Here is a 21,337-nt window from a genome sequence, read left to right as displayed (position 1 = left end):
TCTCTAAACATTAAACTTTTTTTTTTCAATCACTTTGATGCAATTCACAAGTTAATGGTACATTTTCACAACTCTAAGCATACCATTCTGAACAGATCATCAAAATGTCTGTTTCAAAACTCCAATCACATTTTCAATTGTCTGGGTAAAACAAAGTCCCTTATTCACTTCACTGAATCACTTTGAATACATATTCCATCTGGTATCTGCTGTTCACAATACAATCAATATTCATATGACTTTTGATATGATTTCCTTGACATTTGTTAAAACATATCTAGCACTTAATGAAACTGCTCAAAAGTGATAACTATAGTGCTTATACTCAATGGGTACCTTTGGACAGGGCCAGTGTTAACCAACCCATGTCTCAGTATTTATGCTGCAATAGCTTGTATGTGCCAAGTTGTTAGGGTCAGCCTGACTTATCTGGTATACTGTGATCTTTGGCATACTGCCACCAACTCCTCTTTCATTATTTTTGTCCTGTCAGACCAGAGCCCTTGGACAGTGCCTCAGTACAACCTGGTCTGATGAGTCCAATCCGGTCTGTTCCTGATCACCTAGTCGTGCTGCTGATCCAATTTACTCTGTGGAGCCCTGACCTGACTTCACCGGTCATGGTACCCTGTCCCAGACCCCTGCTGATCATAATAGGAGGGCTAATGGAATTTTACTGTAATTCAAATGTAAATGTTTTAAGGACCAATTTACATGTATTTAAGTATGTATTTATTGTAGTGGGGACAGTACCATTAGTGCCACTTTAAGGATATACATACATATATATTTTTTTAAAATTATAATTCACAACCACATCATAATCTGTGAGAATGACGAATTAAAAAAACATTTTTTTCCGGGGTACAAGAATTCATAAAATACTGAGCAGCTGATTTGTACAATAATAGACATGTCAACAAAGATCTTGGGCCCCATTTTGACAGCTCTAAAATGCAGACAGTCAACAGCGTTACTTATAATTGCAGGTCACAATTGATAAAATAAAAAAAACATGTCCAGAGTACTATCATCATTTGTACAGAGTAGGTGTGCATACACTTGATACAATCTACAGTATTCAAAACAAGATGAATCAAGTGCCATAACAGGTATTTGATCATAGTCATTTTGGTAAAATGTGCACTTTCAAAAATGTCCCCCTTACATTTTACAGTTACTATATAGCTTAAAATAGATATTAGGATTATGTTAGTCAACGCACAGCAGGTAAGGTTTAGAATAATTCAAGTGTTGCCACAACCACAGCTTTTATTTTTCTTCCCAGACATACACCCTGACAACATTATCAAGTTTGTATTAGGACTAAAGTTTGAATGATTACAGAAATACAGATAGAGAAAAGGATGAAAGGGTTCCAAGCAGGTCCATAGGAAATGTGAAAGGCTTTACAGTGAGTGAGGACGGTGGGTTGGAGCTCTTGACTCTGGCTCCACTGCAATGTATACGATACACATGTGGAAAATAGTATTTTAGTATAGTATCCATCCAACTGAAGTGTTCATCCATCTCCAGCCACTCTTATCTTCTTCCCTATGAGTGTTCTCTCGTGCACTCTGTCTGAGATCAGGCTGCAGGCAGAGGACGACGGAAAAGCAAGATGTGGGGCTCTGGTGAAAAAGAAAAAAAACAGGAAACATGTGAATTAAGTTCAGGAACTGAATGAAAAACATTTCAGGCGGTTTCCCAAATATCTCTCCTTCCTTCCAAAGTGTGCACTTGTTTACTGCTCATCACTAATTTGAAAGAAAATGGCTGGTATAAGAAACATGGTGGAAACTACCTCTAGCCCGTGCCTACACCACTCCAATGCATTCAGATGTGGGAAGTAGTGAACGAAAGCAGATATTATTGGGACTCATCCTTAGAGTCAGAGTTTGGAAAGCTGATCATTCTTTCATGTATTCCAGTAGTCTCGTGAGGCTTGATCCTTCCAAATCTCATCTGGTTGACTCAAATATTGAAAAGTTTGGAGAACTTCAGTATTGGATTTTGAATGGGAGCGCTGGCTGCATTTGTTTGGTCAGACAAAGCTTTAGTAGCCCATGTTTAGAAACAATACAACAGTCAGACAAAAGCTTTAGTAGCCCATGTTTAGAAACAATACAACAGTCAGACAAAGATTTAGTAGCCCATGTTTAGAAACGATACCTCCATTTGGAGCACCATCAACACAAAATATTTTGTTGGTTTGATAAGTGGCAACGCGTCAGTAGTCTATCATACTCAACCACTTAACGTCTATCTGCCGACAAGTTCCCGCGGCTTTTGGAACAATGTGACCGACGCCTGTGTCCGTATTCTAGTACCCCATCTTAGGACCATGACGTGTGTGAGGCTTGTCTGAGCAAAAACCAGAGGCAATGTAGGAGAGTGGCACGTGTGAGGCTTTTGTTAATAAACGAAGGCTGCAAATCAGTGCACACGTGCCGAATACATTTCAGTGACCATCCATCCGATGACAAGGTCATCGTGTAACAAGATGATACAGACCTCCCCTCTAGGGCGCATGGCACACTAACCTCTCCATCAAACACATGTCTTAGCATTGTCTGCTTTAGCCATGTAGCCATTAATTCTTTGTTTCTTCATTCAAGGCTGTGTAATGATGCACATACGGCAAGCTCATCAAATATGTTTGTGGGACACACCCAACCATATGTTCAACAGATGCCCTGACTTGGTAAACCACTTAGGGTATTTGGTTATCATGGCTGAAATGCTTAGACTCAATGTCTTGTGTTCAGGTGACAGACAAGAACAGATGTATTTGGAGACAGACAGAATGAGTCAGACCTCACGATCTGCTGATGACAAGACACCAGTATCAAAGATACTGCTTAGCTTATAACACAAGTCATTCCAATGGAGGCTGAGCATCTTCTGTTAAACACTGATCTTTGAGCTCTCAACATGACTGTACTGTATTATAGGTTTGGCGATGTCCAACCTTTGTCCCATCTTGATTATGTACCTATAAAAACATTGTGATATACGACGCTATCACCCCTATTAGCAACCACCCACATTTTGGAAAAAAAAAGTGTTTTACGATTTTTTTTTAACTGCTAAAACGCAGTTGGTCTATAGCACAAAATCAAATACCACTGGACGAATCATGATGAACGATAATGCTTTTGAAAGCCTGGGCAGAGGGTAAGTGCAGGCAATGGCAAATCCTTTCTAATATTTATTTCTGGTAGAGGAGCAGAACAGGCTTGCGTGCCTCTCATCTGCGCTCTTTACTTGTCAGTGTTCCAAACATGTCTTTTTAGCTAAACATGCAAACACCATCAGATAGAATTCATAGCAAGCAGTGCACTGGGTTAGTCCGAGTTGATTAAATATAACAGAACAGATCAACTGGAGATCCATACACTAATGGGATGGGTTGCCAAAAATATAACTGAAAGCCACAAATGACTGCATTGAGGCAAGTCACTGTGCTTTTATGGCTATATGCACCATGCCACTGCCTATTTCATTTGTCAAGACAGCTCATGAATCGAGTGCCTTTCAGTCAACACACCTACTGTGCCTATACAAAGTGTATACCCCCTTTCAAAATATTCACCTTTTGTTGCCTTATAGCCGGGAATTAAAATGCATTTTCCATTGATCTACCCATTGCACCCCACAACTTCCAAGTAAAAAAAGAATCTGGATTAAGAAAATCTAAATCTTTAACTGAAATAGTGCAAGGGGGTTGGATAAGTGTCCAACCCCCTTGCAAAAGCAATCATAAATTAGCTCAGGTGTAACCAATGACCTTCAAAATCACACACCAAGTTCATTGGCCTCCACCGGTTTTAAATTGTAGTGATTCGCATGCTTTCCAGATAAATTCAGCAATTCCTGTAGGTTCAGCTTGCTGGGTAGGGAATTGCAAAGCAAACACTCAGCAAGAGCTTTCAAAAGAACACTGGGACAACGTTGAGGAAAGGTACAGATTGAGGATGGATATAAAAGATACGGCAAACGGAGCATCCCCCTATCCACGTCGACGGGACAGCAGTGGAGAAGGTGGAAAGATAAGTTCCTCGGTGTACACATCACGGACAAACTGAAATGGTCCACCCACACAGTATGGCAACAGTGCCTTCTTCAACCCTCAAACTTTTACAGATGGACAACGGAGAGCATATCCTGTCGTGCTGTATCACCGCCTGGTACGGCAACTGCACCGCCCACAACCGCAAGGCTTTCCAGAGTGGGGGTGCGGTCTGCACATCACCGGGGGCAAACCACCTGCCCTCCAGGACACCTACAGCACCCGATGTCACAGGAAGGCCAAAAAGACCATCAAGGACAACAACCACCCGAGCCACTGCCTGTTCACCCTGCTACCATCCAGAAGGCGAGGTCAATGTTTACATATCTTGCATCATTCATCTCATAGGTATGTACTGTATTTTATACCATCTACTTGCATATGCCGCTCTGTCATTGCTCATCCATGAATGTATAGATTCGTATTCCTTTACTTAGATGTGTGTATTAGGTAGTTGTTGTGGAATCGTTAGATTACTTGTTAGGTATTTCTGCACTGTCAGAACTAGAAGCCCAAGCATTTCACTACACTCGCAAAAACATCTGCTGCCAATGTGTATGTGACCAATAACATGTGATTTTAAAGATTTCAACGGCTTTAGAGCACAGTCAAGACGATTACTAGGAAGTGGAAAAAATGTATGGCACCACCAATACCCTGCTTAGATCAGTCCATCACCCCAAACTGGTTGACCGAGCAAGTACGAGTCTGATCAGAGAGGCTATAAAGAGTCCAATGGCAACTTTGAAAGAGCTACAGGCTTTTATGGCCAAGACTGGTTAAAGTGTGCATGTGACAACATCCCAAGCACTCAACAAATCTGGCATGTAGGGTGGCAAGAAGGAAGCACAAATGGTTCCTAACAAGGCTTTACACGGACCTTCATTTTTCCAGGTCGCACATGAATATTTTGGCGCATGTGCGAGTAAAACGGTCACACTGTAGAGCCCTACCTCCCACTAAAAACAAAATAACATTTTTATGAAACTTCAAGTAAAGTGGATCTGAAAACTAACATTTTAAAACATGTTATTTAACCATATTTAAAACAGCAATGATTGAGTCCTAGGTCTCTTTTACAAATGTGCCCTGAATCTGCAACATAAATATATACATTATACCCAAACATATACACATTAAAATACAAAAACAGTCATGGGAAACACAAAACACACAGAAAAATAGTAAACTTCCTCCACAAATAAGTCTCCAATCAATACTTTAAATTTCCAGAACATCAAGATTAAATGTACACTGCTCAAAAAAATAAAGGGAACACTTAAACAACACAATGTAACTCCAAGTCAATCACACTTCTGTGAAATCAAACTGTTCACTTAGGAAGCAACACTGATTGACAATAAATTTCACATGCTGTTGTGCAAATGGAATAGACAACAGGTGGAAATTATAGGCAATTAGCAAGACACCCCCAATAAAGGAGAGGTTCTGCAGGTGGGGACCACAGACCACTTCTCAGTTCCTATGCTTCCTGGCTGATGTTTTGGTCACTTTTGAATGCTGCCGGTGCTTTCACTCTAGTGGTAGCATGAGACGGAGTCTACAACCCACACAAGTGGCTCAGGTAGTGCAGCTCATCCAGGATGGTACATCAATGCGAGCTGTGGCAAGAAGGTTTGCTGTGTCTGTCAGCGTAGTGTCCAGAGCATGGAGGCGCTAACAGGAGACAGGCCAGTACATCAGGAGAAGTGGAGGAGGCCGTAGGAGGGCAACAACTCAGCAGCAGGACCGCTACCTCCGCCTTTGTGCAAGGAGGAGCACTGGCTGAGCCCTGCAAAATGACCTCCAGCAGGCCACAAATGTGCATATGTCTGCTCAAACGGTCAGAAACAGACGTCCACAGGTGTGCTTACAGCCCAACACCGTGCAGGACGTTTTTCATTTGCCAGAGAACACCAAGATTGGCAAATTCGCCACTGGCGCCCTGTGCTCTTCACAGATGAAAGCAGGTTCACACTGAGCACGTGACAGACGTGACAGTCTGGAGACGCCGTGGAGAACGTTCTGCTGCCTGCAACATCCTCCAGCATGACCGGTTTGGCAGTGGGTCAGTCATGGTGTGGGGTGGCATTTCTTTGGGGGGCCGCACAGCCCTCCATGTGCTCGAAAGAGGTAGCCTGACTGCCATTAGGTACCGAGATGAGATCCTCAGACCCCTTGTGAGACCATATGCTGGTGCGGTTGGCCCTGGGTTCCTCCTAATGCAAGAGAATGCTAGACCTCATGTGGCTGGAGTGTGTCAGCAGTTCCTGCAAGAGGAAGGCATTGATGCTATGGACTGGCCCGCCCATTCCCCAGACCTGAATCCAATTGAGCACATCTGGGACATCATGTCTCGCTCCATCCACCAATGCCACGCTGCACCACAGACTGTCCAGGAGTTGGCGGATGCTTTAGTCCGCCACCTCATCAGGAGCATGCCCAGGCGTTGTAGGGAGGTCATACAGGCACGTGGAGGCCACACACTACTGAGCCTCATTTTGACTTGTTTTAAAGACATTACATCAAAGTTGGATCAGCCTGTAGTGTGGTTTTACACTTTAATTTTGAGTGTGACTCCAAATCCAGACCTTCATGCATTGATAAATTTGATTTCCATTGATAATTTGTGTGATTTTGTTGTCAGCACATTCAACTATGTAAAGAAAAAAGTATTTAATAAGAATATTTCATTCATTCATATCTAGGATGTTTTATTTTAGTGTTCCCTTTATTTTTTTGAGCAGTGTATTTAGAATTGTTACAGCATTATGGTGCATTAAAACTAAAAGCAGATTTACCTAGCTCGATGGACACCCTAGGAACCTTGAGAGTTAACCAATCTTGTGAACGGGTTAGGCAACTCAGGTGTCCATACTTCAACAGCAAAGGTAGATAAGACAGAAGTTTATGAAGTAGGGCCTTGTAAACAAAAAGGGAGTAATGTAGAGATCTAGGGGTCTTCAGAGAAATCCCCAAAAACGAATGAAAACTATAATAACATTGCTAGAATATTAGGGAAATAAGCTACTGTTCATGACTAACTTGTCTTAAAGCTTTTATGATAGGCTTAGGAGGATAAGGTTATTGGCCATTTTGTGTTCAATCTCACATGGAGGGATTTCCCAGGCCCACATGGATCATTTATTTCTTAAGCTCAAACTTGTCAAAGATTTTTCTATAGGCTAATTTATATGGTTTGTTCTCTCATTAGTCCTATTGAAATAACTTTTAGATGGAACTCCATATACAGTCAGTTTGATCTGGAGATATAAAAAAAATATATAGGCAAATTACTCAGAATGTGTGCTGCGAGACTAAATTTTCTACTGCGCGACGCCAGTCAAGTTCAAATATAGGCTAAACAATCGTCTGTCACATGTAGTCACCATCGACGATGCTATTGTAATATCACCCAACCCCACTGCATTCATTAGTACACACTAACAAACCAAAGAAAAACTATTTAATGAAAATTCTTATTGGAAATTTAAAAAAGGCACACACACATCCAAGCAATCTTATTTGCAGGTGCATGGTAACAGTAGAAAGGAAACCACACACTGCCCGATAGTCACTGACCTTTTAATAATCAAATCAAAGTATATTTATTTGTCATGTGCGCTGAATACAACACCTTACGGTGAAATGCTTACTTACAGGCTCTAACCAATGGTGCAAAAAAAGTGTGTGTAGTTAAGTAAAGAAATAAAGCAGTAAAAAAACATTTGAAAATAACATTAGCAAGGCTATATACATACACTGATTAGTCAGGCTGATTGAGGTAGTATGTAGATATGGTTGTACATGAATGTATAGTTAAAGTGACTATGCATATATGATAAACAGAGTAGCAGCAGCGTAAAAGAGGGGTTAGGTGGGGGCCACACAATGCAAATAGTCCGGGTAACCATTTGGTCACCTGTTCAGTAGTCTTATGACTTGGGGGTAAAAACAGCGTACGTATCGGTAATAAGCTTACGTATCGGCCTCACGGCCTTCGTCAAAGCTTTTGAGTTTTTTGTTTATTTAAATTAGCACCCTTATGTAGACCTAGCCCCACCCACATCAGTTCCACGCATCGAAAGAGGTTGAGGCAAAGGAAAAACAAAGTGCTGCCAAATATAATATACATTTCATAAATATTTGAATGTGTGTAAATAAGACGTATTAAACGTCTGTAAAACCACAATGAGGGCATAGACCTACCGAGCAAGTTCTCATTAATCATTGGGTACATCGTACGAAAAATGGAGTAATCTTAAATAGGAGAAATTCATGTTCAAATTCACAACATACATAGGCATTTCATCATTAAGGCCTTTAGGAAATAATGTCTGGAGGGTGAAAATCCCAAAACATTCTATTTTACTCAGACTATTATTAATGTCACCTCCCCTGCCTGATATCTTAACTTCCTCTATGCCACAATCTAAAAAAATGTTTTTTTTAAAAAGTAGAAATGTCATGCTTTAGGTCATTAAAATGTACTGCGACTGGATAATCCATGTAATTTCTACAGATTGAATTTATGTTCACTGATTCTGTTTGAGAGAACGAGAGGTTTATCCTACATAGCACAGCCCACATGGACATTTAATAATGGAAATAACATGGGTGGTGGTACACGAACCGTTTTCCTGTAGTGGCATAAATATTCACACTTCATCATATTGCACTGTGCGCATCCTCTGCATTTATAGCTACCATTTGGAAGAGGCCGTAAAATAGCCTGGCTGATTTTCTTGTGGCTGGCAGTTGGCATGAACCAATTTAGCGCGTAAATTGCGACCTTTCCTATACACAACAAGTGGTGGATTTTTAAATTCAGCTGGCAAAGCCTGGTCCGCTGATAAAATATGCCAGTGTTTCTTGACTGTATCTCCCACTTTTCGCGAGTTCAAAGTATATGTGGTTGTGAATATTACGGAGTGTTCTTTAGCGGGTCTTTTTTGTAGCAGTTCATCTCGTGTTTTTCCCCAATGCTAAACTAAGAGCTTCATCCACACATTGTGGCAAATAGCCTCTTCTTAGAAACCTAATGCGCATCTCCGCTGCTTTTTCTAGATAATCCTCTGTGGAGTGGCATATACAACGCAGTCTGAAAAACTGGCTTCTTGGAAGTCCTCTCTTTAATGGCTCAGGATGGAAGCTAGAGTATTTCTGTCCATTTATTTTCTATACAGAGTTGTAAATAGGGATCCATTTAATTTCTCAATCCACATAGAGGTAAATTAACACGTTGAGTCTAACATTCAATAGTGAATTTGAGATTGGGGTCATAAAGATCTTTTTCCGTTCCTTCCCATATGCAAAACATGTCATAAATATATCGATACAACTTCAGGACTTTATTCAAAAATATATTTTTGTTTTCATTAACAAAACGTTCAAGAAGAACCACTAAGGTTGGCATAGCTCGGAGCGAATTTGGAGCCCATCGATGTTCCATTTGTTTGGATGTAATATTCATCATCAAACCCAAAATAGTTATAAGTCAACTTATTCAGCCAGCTCTAGAATAAAGTTTGTTGGTGGATATTCGTTAGTGTCTCTGTCTCCCAAATAGTGAGCTAGGGCTCCCAGCCCCCCCACATGGGGAATGCTGGTATATACTCTCGACATGTAATGTGACCAAAATACAGTCTTCTGTTAAACCCGTTATTAGTGAGATCTTGTTTATGAAGTCTATAGTCTTTCACATTTGATGGCAATGCTTGCACATGAGTTTTAATAAGAGTCTACAAAGATCGACAACAGCTCTAGCATTGAGCCTATTCCTGCAACCACTGGTCTGCCTGGATAATTACCTTGTGTTTTAGGTTCGTGTAATTTCGGTAAAATGTGCCATACATCCATGCCTGTACATTTGCAGCAACAATATTCATTTTCAGGTTTTGAGAAGGTTATTTAATAGGGCTTGCTTCAGATTAGAGCATATTTCCCTTTGGAACACCTGTGTGGCATCAACACTCAGTTTTCTATAGAAACATTCATTGCTGAGTTGTCTCTGAATTTCTTCTTTATATTTTTCATAGTCTAAAACAACCACAGCACCCCCCTTATCTGCAGGTTTAATAACCAAAGGTGAATCTTTCATTAATTCATTAAGTGCCTGTTCTTCTGTTCTAGTGAGATTTTTCTGAATGTGGTTTGTCTCCTATATACTGACATGTCTTCTTGTTCGACTAACCTACAATAGGTATTAATTGAAGAGTTGTTAACCACAGGACAGAATTTGCTTTTGGGCTTAAAATGGGTACTAGCTCTTTGATCTGTTTCTAGGCCCGAAAGTGTTTTGAGAAAACGCATACTTAAGTTTAATCTTGCGAAAGAATTTTAACAGATCTACTTTCATATCGAATGGTTTATCTGTACATATTAGGTACAAAAGAGAGGCCCTTCGATAAGACTGACTTGCGCGTCAGTAAGGTCTTTTTTGGAGAGGTTAATTATCTCGTCCTGCTGTAGCTCCATGTCCACGGCCTGTGTTCCTGGTCCCCTCTTTGACCACTTACATTGTTTATTTTCTTTCGTGGAGCCTTGTGTTGCTTCTGGGCTAAAAAAAATGACTGTGTGCGATGATAGCTGGAGTTGCTGTCTGTAGGGAATTCGCTCTCAGTGGATGCCTCTGTGTTTCCTCCCTTTTCTGCATATCTGCATCGCCCGATCAGTAGTGCGTCCCTACGTCGGCCTCTCCGTGCTCCTGTCCTTGGGCCTTCCCATGCGTACACCTGGTTGAGCTGGTAGTCCTCTGTGTCTCGCTGATATTTCTTGATCTTTGTTGCTTGTAGAAAGTCTCTGTATTTCCCAATGGGCTGATTGGTCGTATCGTTTATGGCTGTGAAATTAGGGACTAGAATCTCCTTCATTACAACCTCATGTTCGCTAATCTTCACTTCAACTCCTTCAACTCCTTACTTCCTTCGACATGTTCAACAATTAATAGCATTAAATCTAAAGAACATTTGTTGATGATTTCACCCCATTTCTGAACAAAAGTTGTCGTTTTTCCCTATTGTCTTTTTCTTGTGTATACTTACAAGATTTCAGAGTGCAGAGAGAAAAACTGTCATTCAAAATTTAAGGCACTCGCACATCTGAGCAATCTTATTTGCAGGTACATGGTAACAGTTGAACAAGATGAAGGACAAAGGAAACCGCACACTGCTCTTGATAGGATCACTGATCTTTAATAAGCTTACATATTGGCCTCATGGCCTTCGTCAGAGCTTTGTGAGTTCTCTTTTTTAAATTAGCACCCTTATGTAGACCTAGCCACACCCACATCGGTTCCACACATCGAAAGGGGTTGAGGTGAAGGAAAAACAAATAGGTGCCACCAAATATAACAATATACATTTCATAAATATTTGAATAAAGTGTGTAAATAAGACGTATTAAACACGTCTGTAAAACCACAAAGACATAGACCTACCGAGCAGGTTTTCATTAATCATTGGGTACATCATACAAAAAACATCATTGTAATCTTAAATAGGGGTATAATTCATGTTCAAAGGCACAACATAACATACATAGGCATTTCATCATGCTCCTATTTAAGATTACTCTGTTTTTCGTACGATGTACCCAATGATTAATGAAGACCTACCGAGCAAGTTGTCCTCATTGTGGTTTTACAGACATGTTTAATACGTCTTATTTACACATATTATTAGAATATTTATGAAATGTATATTGTTATATTTGGTAGCACTTATTTGTTTTTCCTTCGCCTCAACCCATTTCAATGCATGAAACGATGTGGGTGGGGCTAGGTCTACATGAGGGTGCAATATTTTTTTTTAAGCCACAAAAGCTCTGACGAAGGCCATGAGGCCGATACGTAAGCTTATTTAAGATCAGTGTTACTATCAAGAGCAGTGTGAAGTTTCTTATTGGACAAATGCAGGTAGTTCCCTCTCCCCGTTTCAGCCCGTTTATTTCCAAGTCTATACACCCCATATCACATGATGGTTTATACAGTACCCAGAGAATTCAACATGAGCTTCAAACATCTAAGGAGTAGCACATCCTAATCACCAGTGTAGCAGTAATGACCCAAACTCAAGACATGGGTACAAAAGTAATCCCCAAGTCAGAGTTCCACCAAGTACAGTAGGCTACAATTCAGTGTTATGCCACTGGATTCACCACATCACACTGCCTACTGTACTGATATGAACCACCATGGTGCGACATAGGCACAAGTGTAATCCCCCAGTACAGTTCAGTGTTGTATTCCCCCATAATAACCTTTATGCTGCTGTATTCACCAGCTTTTCACTCTTTCTACTATACTGAGTGTTAATACTAACATCTGACAGTGTACCTGGTTGATGGATCATGTAGTGTATCCAGCCTTGACTCTGCTGGACGCCCAGGTTCCTCCACTCAGTCTCTGACATCAGATGGGTCTTGGGCACACGCTTGGCAATGTCCTTGGGCAGCATCACGTGTCTACAAAGTGGAGAAATTGAATGGTACTTTTACTGAGTCATACAGTGTCAACCTCACAGGGCTAGGAAGGAAGACTGCCAGGCAAGAAATACATGTCGATATTAGCTAGCTAGATAAAAACTGTTTTAGAAAAACGTAGTCTTAACTTACCTATACTCAAATTTCTCATCGTCATATTTGTCAGAGTAATATATCTGCTTCTGAGACATGATGCCAACCTGAAAAGAGTGCATCTGAAAGTTTAGGGACTTTTACAGCAGGAGCATTACAAGGAATCCTGTGATTTGGACTGACTGAAGGAGTATGATGTTTTATTTCATCTACTGCCCGTATAGTACGTAACGGCAATACACCTCATCGTTTGAAGTCTACCAATAAACCTCAAAGAAGTTAGTAAAACCCAAGCAAAAGGCAATAACATGACAATTACAGGTCAGATGTGATCAATGCACCTGTACTGCGCATCATAAACCAATTAATGTAACTAGCTAACGTTAGATGGCTAAGTAAGGCGACAAGTTTAATCTACTACAGTAACGTTACTAGCTACGTTTTGTTTAACTAACCCACCCTAGAAAACTAAATCTAGGTGAAATAACTAGCTATATCATACATAGCTAGCTACTCATGTTCATCAGCATTTCACCCACTGAGTGTTCTAGCTAACATAGTTCATAAAACACTAAAGGTCATCCAATAACCGTTTGAACTAGCTAGCTAAGTTAACAGGCTAGTTAAATAGCTGGTTAACTTGCTAGCTAACAATAATGAATTAGCTCAAATTAGTTAGCTAGCAGGCTTAGCTATCTAGCACTAAGCTAAGCTAGCTAACGTTACTACGTTAGCTTTGACAAGTAAAACACAAATCACCTTCAGGTGGCTCGTTCCAAATTATTGAATTTGTGATTTGGTGACGGAAAATCTAGAAATTTCACAACAGGCCTGTCTTTTCTAAAATATTGTCGGTCACGGATGTATTTATATTTCCATGTATAGTAGCTTGTACTGCTTCTGATGTGATGTGGTCGATGGACCTTTTTCACATTTCGCTGCGAGTTTCCCTCTCTTATGTTACTGATCACCTTTCAAAAACTCACTGCTGCTCCTCATTGGTCTATCCTCTCACATAAATGATCATGTGATATGCTGAGTTTAGACGAGACACGCGAAGTCCGTCATACCTGTCGGCATAGAGGGACAAATAAAGCGTTATAGAGGGTTACCGTATATGTTGCTATGGTTGATTTCAGTGAACTAAATCAGTGCAAATCAACATCCATTAGAAAACAATTTGGCCGCAAGTCCCGTCTACCGTGGCGGCTGACGGTATTCACTACCAGCCTCAACGACATTTACCGTCCGCTCTCATTGAAAACAATGACATCCGGTTTGCAGTTCTCCGTCTACCTCGTACGACGTGAACGCTGCATTGATTGCAGTCCAAACACTTAAAAGACACAACCTATCCCCTCAAATTAAGTGGACACCTCTGATGGCGTCTGACGAGTATACACTTGTAGGGCGAGGGAGGAAGGAATGATTTTTAAATGGACCGCCCTTGCCCGGAAATTAGTCACTCGTTCATCCCGCAATGATTGTGTTTTCAGCCACCAGTAGCTTGTGGGTGCTTTATTTGCGCAACAGTCAATTATAATTGCATGTCTACTTACATTAATTATATCATTATTAATATATGCCTACTGTATGAAAGCTAGCAAATTAATTGGCTAAATAACGTTAGCCTGCCTAGTTGGAACATATGAAGAAGGTAAATGTTTTTTTTCCTACAATTTCCTAAAGCTAACCAAACAAAAACATCATTACTTTTACAAGAGGTGTTTGTGTCATCAAGTGCATTAGTAGCACAATTTCTAACTTGTTTACATTCGTTTTTACTTACACTTGTATGTTGACTCCATATTGACGTTGAGGTTATAATTTTTGGCTGACTTTTCTTAGCAGATGTACAATTGTCTCGAATTGAATTATGGGGAGTTTCAGGCCCAGAAGTGAACATAATTGTACACTTGCAAACTCGACTAAAAACGAGGGCAGAGGGGCTTATTTTGCAAACTTCCCTTGCTTGGCTAATCATTTGAACCGCCCTCCAAGATGGAGTTTGAACCGCAGTCATTACCTTGCCCTGTCATTCTTTGGAATTTGGTTGGTGGAGCGCATCCAACTTTTAGGTGCATACACCACTACCTACTGTACTGGCGTGTGAGGCCAGTCACAGCCTACTTAAATTACATGTTCTTCATTATTTCTGTTCCTCTAGTGAAATATAGCCCTAGACATCGCCAGCTACACTCATCAAAAACCCACTACTTTGACCCTATCTGTACCTGCACTATGCCAACATCCTGGGAGGACGGGACACCACCCCTCAAAACATCCTGTAACTCTTTTGAAGTCATATCTCGTATACACAAATACATATCTGCAGCTGCCACCACATCTATTTTCTGTGATTTACATTCCATTTCTGCATTACAGTTGATAACCATTGCTATTAACGCTATGAAGCCAACCTTACTGAAGCATAAATCACTCTTTTGGCATATCCCTCTGTGCTGGCACAAATCTACTACTCACTGGAATCCTCTCAGGATTCCTCACCCTTGACCCATCCTCCTCTACTTTGTTCACTGCCTCAACATACGACCGACATCGTCTGCCTGACTCTGGCTTCTTCAACCTGCCTCTCTCGAACCGGACACTTCTGATCCACAGCAACATGGGCACCCCTACAGTTAACACACACAACTTTATCCACCAAAACTACACAATCTTCTGTCCCATGCCCTCCTGTACACGTCCCACATCTTGGGATCTTCTTTGACATGACCATAAACATTGCACCTGAAACAACGCAGTGGATAACCGGGTCTGCGACACACCACACTGCGGGCGTCCCAAACAGGAATCTTCAACTTCAATTGCTCGATCTCCACACTAGACACTACCCCAGAAATCAGTCTTTTCAATGGTGCCCTGATCCTAAGAGCAAAGAAAGAAACAGATATTGACACACGCACAGAACGCCTGCTCACTCTGATCAGAAGACGGCCCTGTCATTGGTTAGAATCTAGCAAAATAAGATTGGCTACTGAATCTATTTGGAATCGAATAAATGTTTAATTACCGCCACCAATTAGACTGGAGTATAGCTTCCATTATACTGTGCTTAAAAAATATATAAATATATAATTTTTAAATTTTATTTATAAAAAATAAATCTACCCTACCGTCTAACCCTACACTCATTAATAACCCACCACCCTACTCCACTATTTAAACCTATCTAGTCAAACAAAATACTTTTAGACTTTTACTTGAATTATTTTCTATTAAAAGTACTGTAGCTTTACTTTTACTCAAGTATGACAATTGGCACCTTTTCCACCACTGGAAGATTCCAGTCACCGTGAGAATATTGACCCAAGGGCAGAAAATCTTACATTTTTAAAGGTGACACTTTACTGACACAACTTCTCAGTAAAACAAAATGTATTTCAGACATTTTTGTCAAGTCTTTTAAAAGGAACATTTTGCGGATGTTTTCAATACGAATGAATTGGCTCATGAGGCTTTGAAAATGTCAATATAATGTTGCCACTAAGATGCTATGATTTATTTGTCTTGAAGCTTGGAAGATGTGCTTGAATCCCTCAAGGACAAAGTGGAGAAGAGCTTTCCACATCTGTGGAAAAGCCACTACACAAGACAAAACTAAACAATACATGAATTGCACTGTAACGGTGACAAACGGTGCCCACAAAGTCCCAACAGCAGAGTCCCAACACTTTACCACTGCTACAGCTGGCTATCAGCAGAGCCTTGTCTGGCAGCGAAACAGTTCATTCAGCCTGATTTAATGCCTTTAAAAAAAAACATAGCTGATATGGGTGACTTGCTTAAACACATGGTCTCTTCTGACAATTGAGATGTACAAACTATGGTATAAGGGGACGACAAGCGGATAAGAGCAAATCCGTAATTTTTATTAATACATGAGCGAGCTAGGACGGACATAGTCAATATAACTATTTGTTCAGCACTTTTGAAATGTACAGCGACAGAATTCAGAACATGGGCCGTTCTTAGTGTTCTCCGGGTACACCAAGTCTGAACCGTAGAATAAATGAAGGGGTCATAAAGGGGACAATGAAAGTTCTTACATTTCTCAAAAACAGGTTATGTGCACAACCAAGTCAGAACAGTAGGTGAAATTAAGAGCTGAAAATATACCAAATTATTAGTGTGAAGCACATGGGCTACTAACAGCTTACTATACAATACACACTTAGTAATACTTTCTTAGCCACTGACATATCTCCCTGGCATATTACATCATTTAAACAGCAACATAGAATATATTTTTGGACTTGCCTTGTTGTGCTGTGCTCACTTGAACAGGAATGTGGCGCGGAGGTCCGTCGTGGGAAACTTTTGTCATCAAATTTTGTCTTCAAAGTCTGGCATTCTTTGGATTTATGGTGCTTTCAAGACAACTGGGAAATCAACAACAAAAAAAGTTGAATCATGATGACGTCACTGATCTTCAGGTCGTAGCTCTAGAAAGTGGCCTGAGTTCTCCATTTGAAATTCCGAGTTGGATGAAAGTTCAAAACGTATTCGTAGTCTTGAAATCACTAAAGTCCGATTTCGCATTCCGAGTGATGGGTTCAGATTTCTGAACTTTAAATATTATCAATCATTAGTTTTGTTAGAGACATGAGGGGTGCCATATTCTAGGGTCTACACCAGAAGTTAATGGTTATCTGTAGGAGGAATGTACAGTTGAAGTCGGAAGTTTACAGACCACTTAGCTAGATACATTTAAACTCAGTTTTTCAAAATTCCTGACATTTAATCTCTGTCTTGGGTCAGTTAGGAGTACCACTTTACTTTAAGAATGTGAAATGTCAATAATAGTAGAGAGAATTATTTATTTCAGCTTTTATTTCTTTCATCACATTCCCAGTGGGTCAGCAGTTTACATACACTCAATTAGTATTTGGTAGCATTGCTTTTGAATTGTTTAACTTGGGTCAAATGTGTTGGGTAGCCTTCCACAAGCTTCCCACCATAAATTGGGTGAGTTTTGGCCCATTCCTCCTGACAGAGCTGGTGTAAATTAGTCTGGTTTGTCGGCCTCCTTACCTAACCCTTTTCAGTTCTGCCCACACATTTTCTACGGGATTGAGGTCAGAGCTTTGTGATGGCCACTCCAATACCTTATCTTTGTTGTCCTTAAGCCATTTTGTCACAACTTTGGAAGTATGCTTGGGGTCATTGTCCATTTGGAAGACCCATTTGCAATCAAGCTTTAACTTCCTGGCTGATGTCTTGCGAGGATGCCTCAATAATCTGCTTGCCTCATGATCCATCTATTTTGTGAAGTGCACCAGTCCCTCCTGCAGCAAAGCACCCACACAACATGATGCTGCCACCCCCGTGCTTCACGGTTGGGATGGTGTTCTTTGGCTTGTAAGCCTCCTCCTTTTTCCTCCAAACATAACAAATGGTCATTATGGCTGTCTATTTTTGTTCTATTATTGTTTCATCAGACCAGAGGACATTTCTCCAAAAAGTACAATCTTTGTCCCCATGTACAGTTGCAAACCGCTGCAGTGGCTTCTTCCTTGCTGAGCGGCCTTTAAGGTTATTTCAATATAGGACTCGTTTTACTATGGATATAGATAATTGTCTACCGGTTTCCTCCAGCATCTTCACAAGGTCCTTTGCTGTTGTTCTGGGATTGATTTGCACTTTTCACACCAAAGTATGTTCATCTCTAGAAGACAGAACGCGTCTCATTCCTGAGCAGTATGGCGGCTGCATGGTCCCATGGTGTTTATACTTGCGTACTATTGCTTGTACAGATGAACATGGTACCTTCAGGCGTTTGGAAATTGCTCCCATGGATGAACCAGACTTGTGGAGGTCTACAATTTTTCTTCTGTGGTCTTGGCTGATTTCTTTTGATTTTCCCATGATGTCAAGCAAAGAGGCACTGAGTTTGAAGGTAGGCCTTGAAATACATCCACAGGTACACCTCCAATTGACTCAAATTATGTCAATTAGCCTATCAGAAGCTTATAAAGCCATGACATCATTTTTTGGAATTTTCCAAGCTGTTTAAAGGCACAGTCAACTTAGTGTATGTAAACTTCTGACCCACTGGAATTGTGATGCAGTGAATTATAAGTGAAATAATCTGTCTGTAAACAATAGTTGGAAAAAATGATTTGTGTCATGCACAAAGTAGATGTCCTAACCGACTTGACAAAATTATAGTTTGTTTTAACAAGACATTTGTGGAGTGGTTGAAAAACGAGTTTTAAGGTAAATAAGCTTGGAATGTACTGAGTGCAGGGATAACGATCACCTTGGCAAGCACTGATAAGGGTGGAGAGCCGTGGATTAGTGATGAAGGGGGTCGAGTTCAGGTCAGGTCACATTAAGGGAGAAGGAACCGTTTATTGCCCATATTACTTAACTTCCTGCCTAGCAATAGAGATGTAATGTTTAGAGAGGAGGAGACTCCACCCAAATTGGGGTATATATATTACCACTGGTGGAAATATATGTTTTTGGTTTTCAGCTGTTTTCAGCTGTTCGATCCTTTGGGGTGAATTAACTTGGTTGTAGCTTTTATGGTGTCCGTCGAGAATAATTGTTCACTTCGCTCATTGATTTATCAAACCCCAAACCTATGCCTGGTCTGCAAGCATTCCCGGAAGTCTCGCTATGTTGCACCTCTGGGTTTAGAAACTCTGTGATATTATGTGTTGAACTTTAAAGATACAGAAAGTGCTCCGCCATTTCCTGGTTGCTAAAATTCGACAAAACACACATCATGACAAGAGAGACACCTCAACACTACAAGAAGTCAGACCTAAAACAACAACATAGCATGGCAGCAACACAACATGACAACAACATGGTAGCAACAACATGGCAACAGCACAACATGGTAGCAGCACAAACATTATTGGGCACAGATAACAGCACAAAGGGCAAGAAGGTAGAGATATCAATACATCAAGCGAAGCAGCCACAACTGTCAGTAAGATTGTCCATGATTGAGTCTTTGAATGAAGAGATTGAGATGAAACTGTCCAGTTTGAGTGTGTTTTGCAGTTCGTTCCAATCGCTAGCTGCAGCAACTGAAAAGAGGAGGGACCCAGGGAAGGGTGTGCTTTGGGGACCTGCAGCAGAATGTGACTGGCAGAACGGGTGTTGTATGTGGAGGTTGAGGGCTGCAGTAGGTATCTCAGATAGGGGGAGTGAGGCCTAAGAGGGTTTTAAAAATAAGCAGACCCAGTGGGTCTTGCGATGGTTATACAGAGAGGACCAGTTTACAGAGGAGTATAGCGTGCAGGGATGTGTCCTCAGTTAAGGGCAGAGAAAGCTTGTTGGACACTAAGAAAGCTTTGTTGTAGAGGGTTTAACACAAAATCTGGGGAGGGGCCAGCTGAGTAAGACTATATCATCTGCATATAAATGAATGAGAGAGCTTCCTACTGCCTTAGCTATGTTGTTGATGTAAATTGACAAAAGCTGGGGCCCAAGATCAAGACTTGGGGTACACCCTTGGCGACAGTCAGTGGCGGAGACAGCAGATGTTCTGACTTTATAAACTCTTTAAGAGAGGTAGTTAGCAAACCAGGCCAAAGACCCCTCAGAGACACCAATACTCCTTTTTATAAATGTTTTTATTTTTGTATTTAACCTTTATTTATCTAGGCAAGTCAGTTCAGAACAAATTGTTATTTTCAGTGATGGCCTACCCCGGCCAAACTCTAACCTGGACGACACTGGGCCAATTGTGCGCCGCCCTATAGGACTCCCAATCCCAACCGGTTGTGATACAGCCTGGAATCAAACCAGGGTCTATAGTGACGCATCTAGCACTGAGATGCAGTGCCTTAGATCTCTGTGCCACTCAGGAACCCAATCTTTAGCCGGCCCACAAGATTGCATAAGGCAAAATGGCGCTGACAGAGACGGTTGCCTCGCTTCTAGTCCTTAGGAAACTATGCAGTATTTTGTTTCTTTATGTATTATTTCTACATTGTTAGCCCAGAAAATCTTATGTGTTAATACATGTACCCCGGGAAGAACTATTGGATATCAGAGCAACGTCAACTTACCAACATTACGACCAGGAATACAACTTTCCCGAAGCAGATCCTTTGTTTGCACTACCACCTTGGATCTAATCCCAGAGGCTGACCCAAAACAACGTTGCCACAGAAGAGCTAGATGGAATGACCTCCTGGTCAGACTTCGAAGGCGTGCCCACCGCTTCAGAGTGTATTACTCACCAATGTCCAGTCTCTAGACAAAAAAGTAGACGAAATTAGGGCAAGGGTTGCTTTTCAGAGAGACATCAGAGATTGTAACAGTATCTGTTTCACAGAAAACTGGCCACCGGGATTCTTTGTGCGTCTCGCCGACAGAAATAAAAATCTCTCTGGGAAGAAGAAGAAGGACGGGGGTGTATGCTTCATGATTAACGGCCCATGGTGCAATCGTAACAACATACAGGAACTCAAGTCCTTTTGTTCACCTGACCTAGAATTCCTTACAATTAAATGCCGACCATGTTATCTCCCAAGATAATTCTCGTTGGTTATTATCACAGCCGTGTTTATCCCACCTCAAGCAGATACCACAGCGGCCCTCAAGAAACTTCACTGGACTCTATGCAAACTGGAAAGCATATATCCTGAAGCTGCATTTATTGTAGCTGGGGATTTTAACAAAGCAAATTTGAGAACAAGGCCACCT

General features: G+C 41.0%; 1 protein-coding gene across 1 annotated transcript; it reads right to left on the bottom strand.

Annotated features, from left to right (window-relative positions):
• Positions 1 to 715: 715 nt before the first annotated feature.
• LOC139372559 (cyclin-dependent kinases regulatory subunit 1) lies at positions 716 to 14,109 on the bottom strand. The gene is made up of 4 exons (XM_071112300.1): positions 13,406 to 14,109; positions 12,686 to 12,753; positions 12,408 to 12,535; positions 716 to 1,631 (listed from the first exon to the last, which is right to left on the bottom strand). The coding sequence occupies exons 2-4, from the start codon at positions 12,742 to 12,744 to the stop codon at positions 1,588 to 1,590; spliced, it is 231 nt and encodes a 76-aa protein (XP_070968401.1). The 5' UTR covers positions 12,745 to 12,753; positions 13,406 to 14,109; the 3' UTR covers positions 716 to 1,587.
• Positions 14,110 to 21,337: the final 7,228 nt, after the last annotated feature.

Source organism: Oncorhynchus clarkii, chromosome 18, assembly GCF_045791955.1.
Source record: "Oncorhynchus clarkii lewisi isolate Uvic-CL-2024 chromosome 18, UVic_Ocla_1.0, whole genome shotgun sequence".
Lineage (NCBI taxonomy): Eukaryota > Metazoa > Chordata > Actinopteri > Salmoniformes > Salmonidae > Oncorhynchus > Oncorhynchus clarkii.
This window is presented reverse-complemented; position numbering and strand designations above follow the sequence as displayed.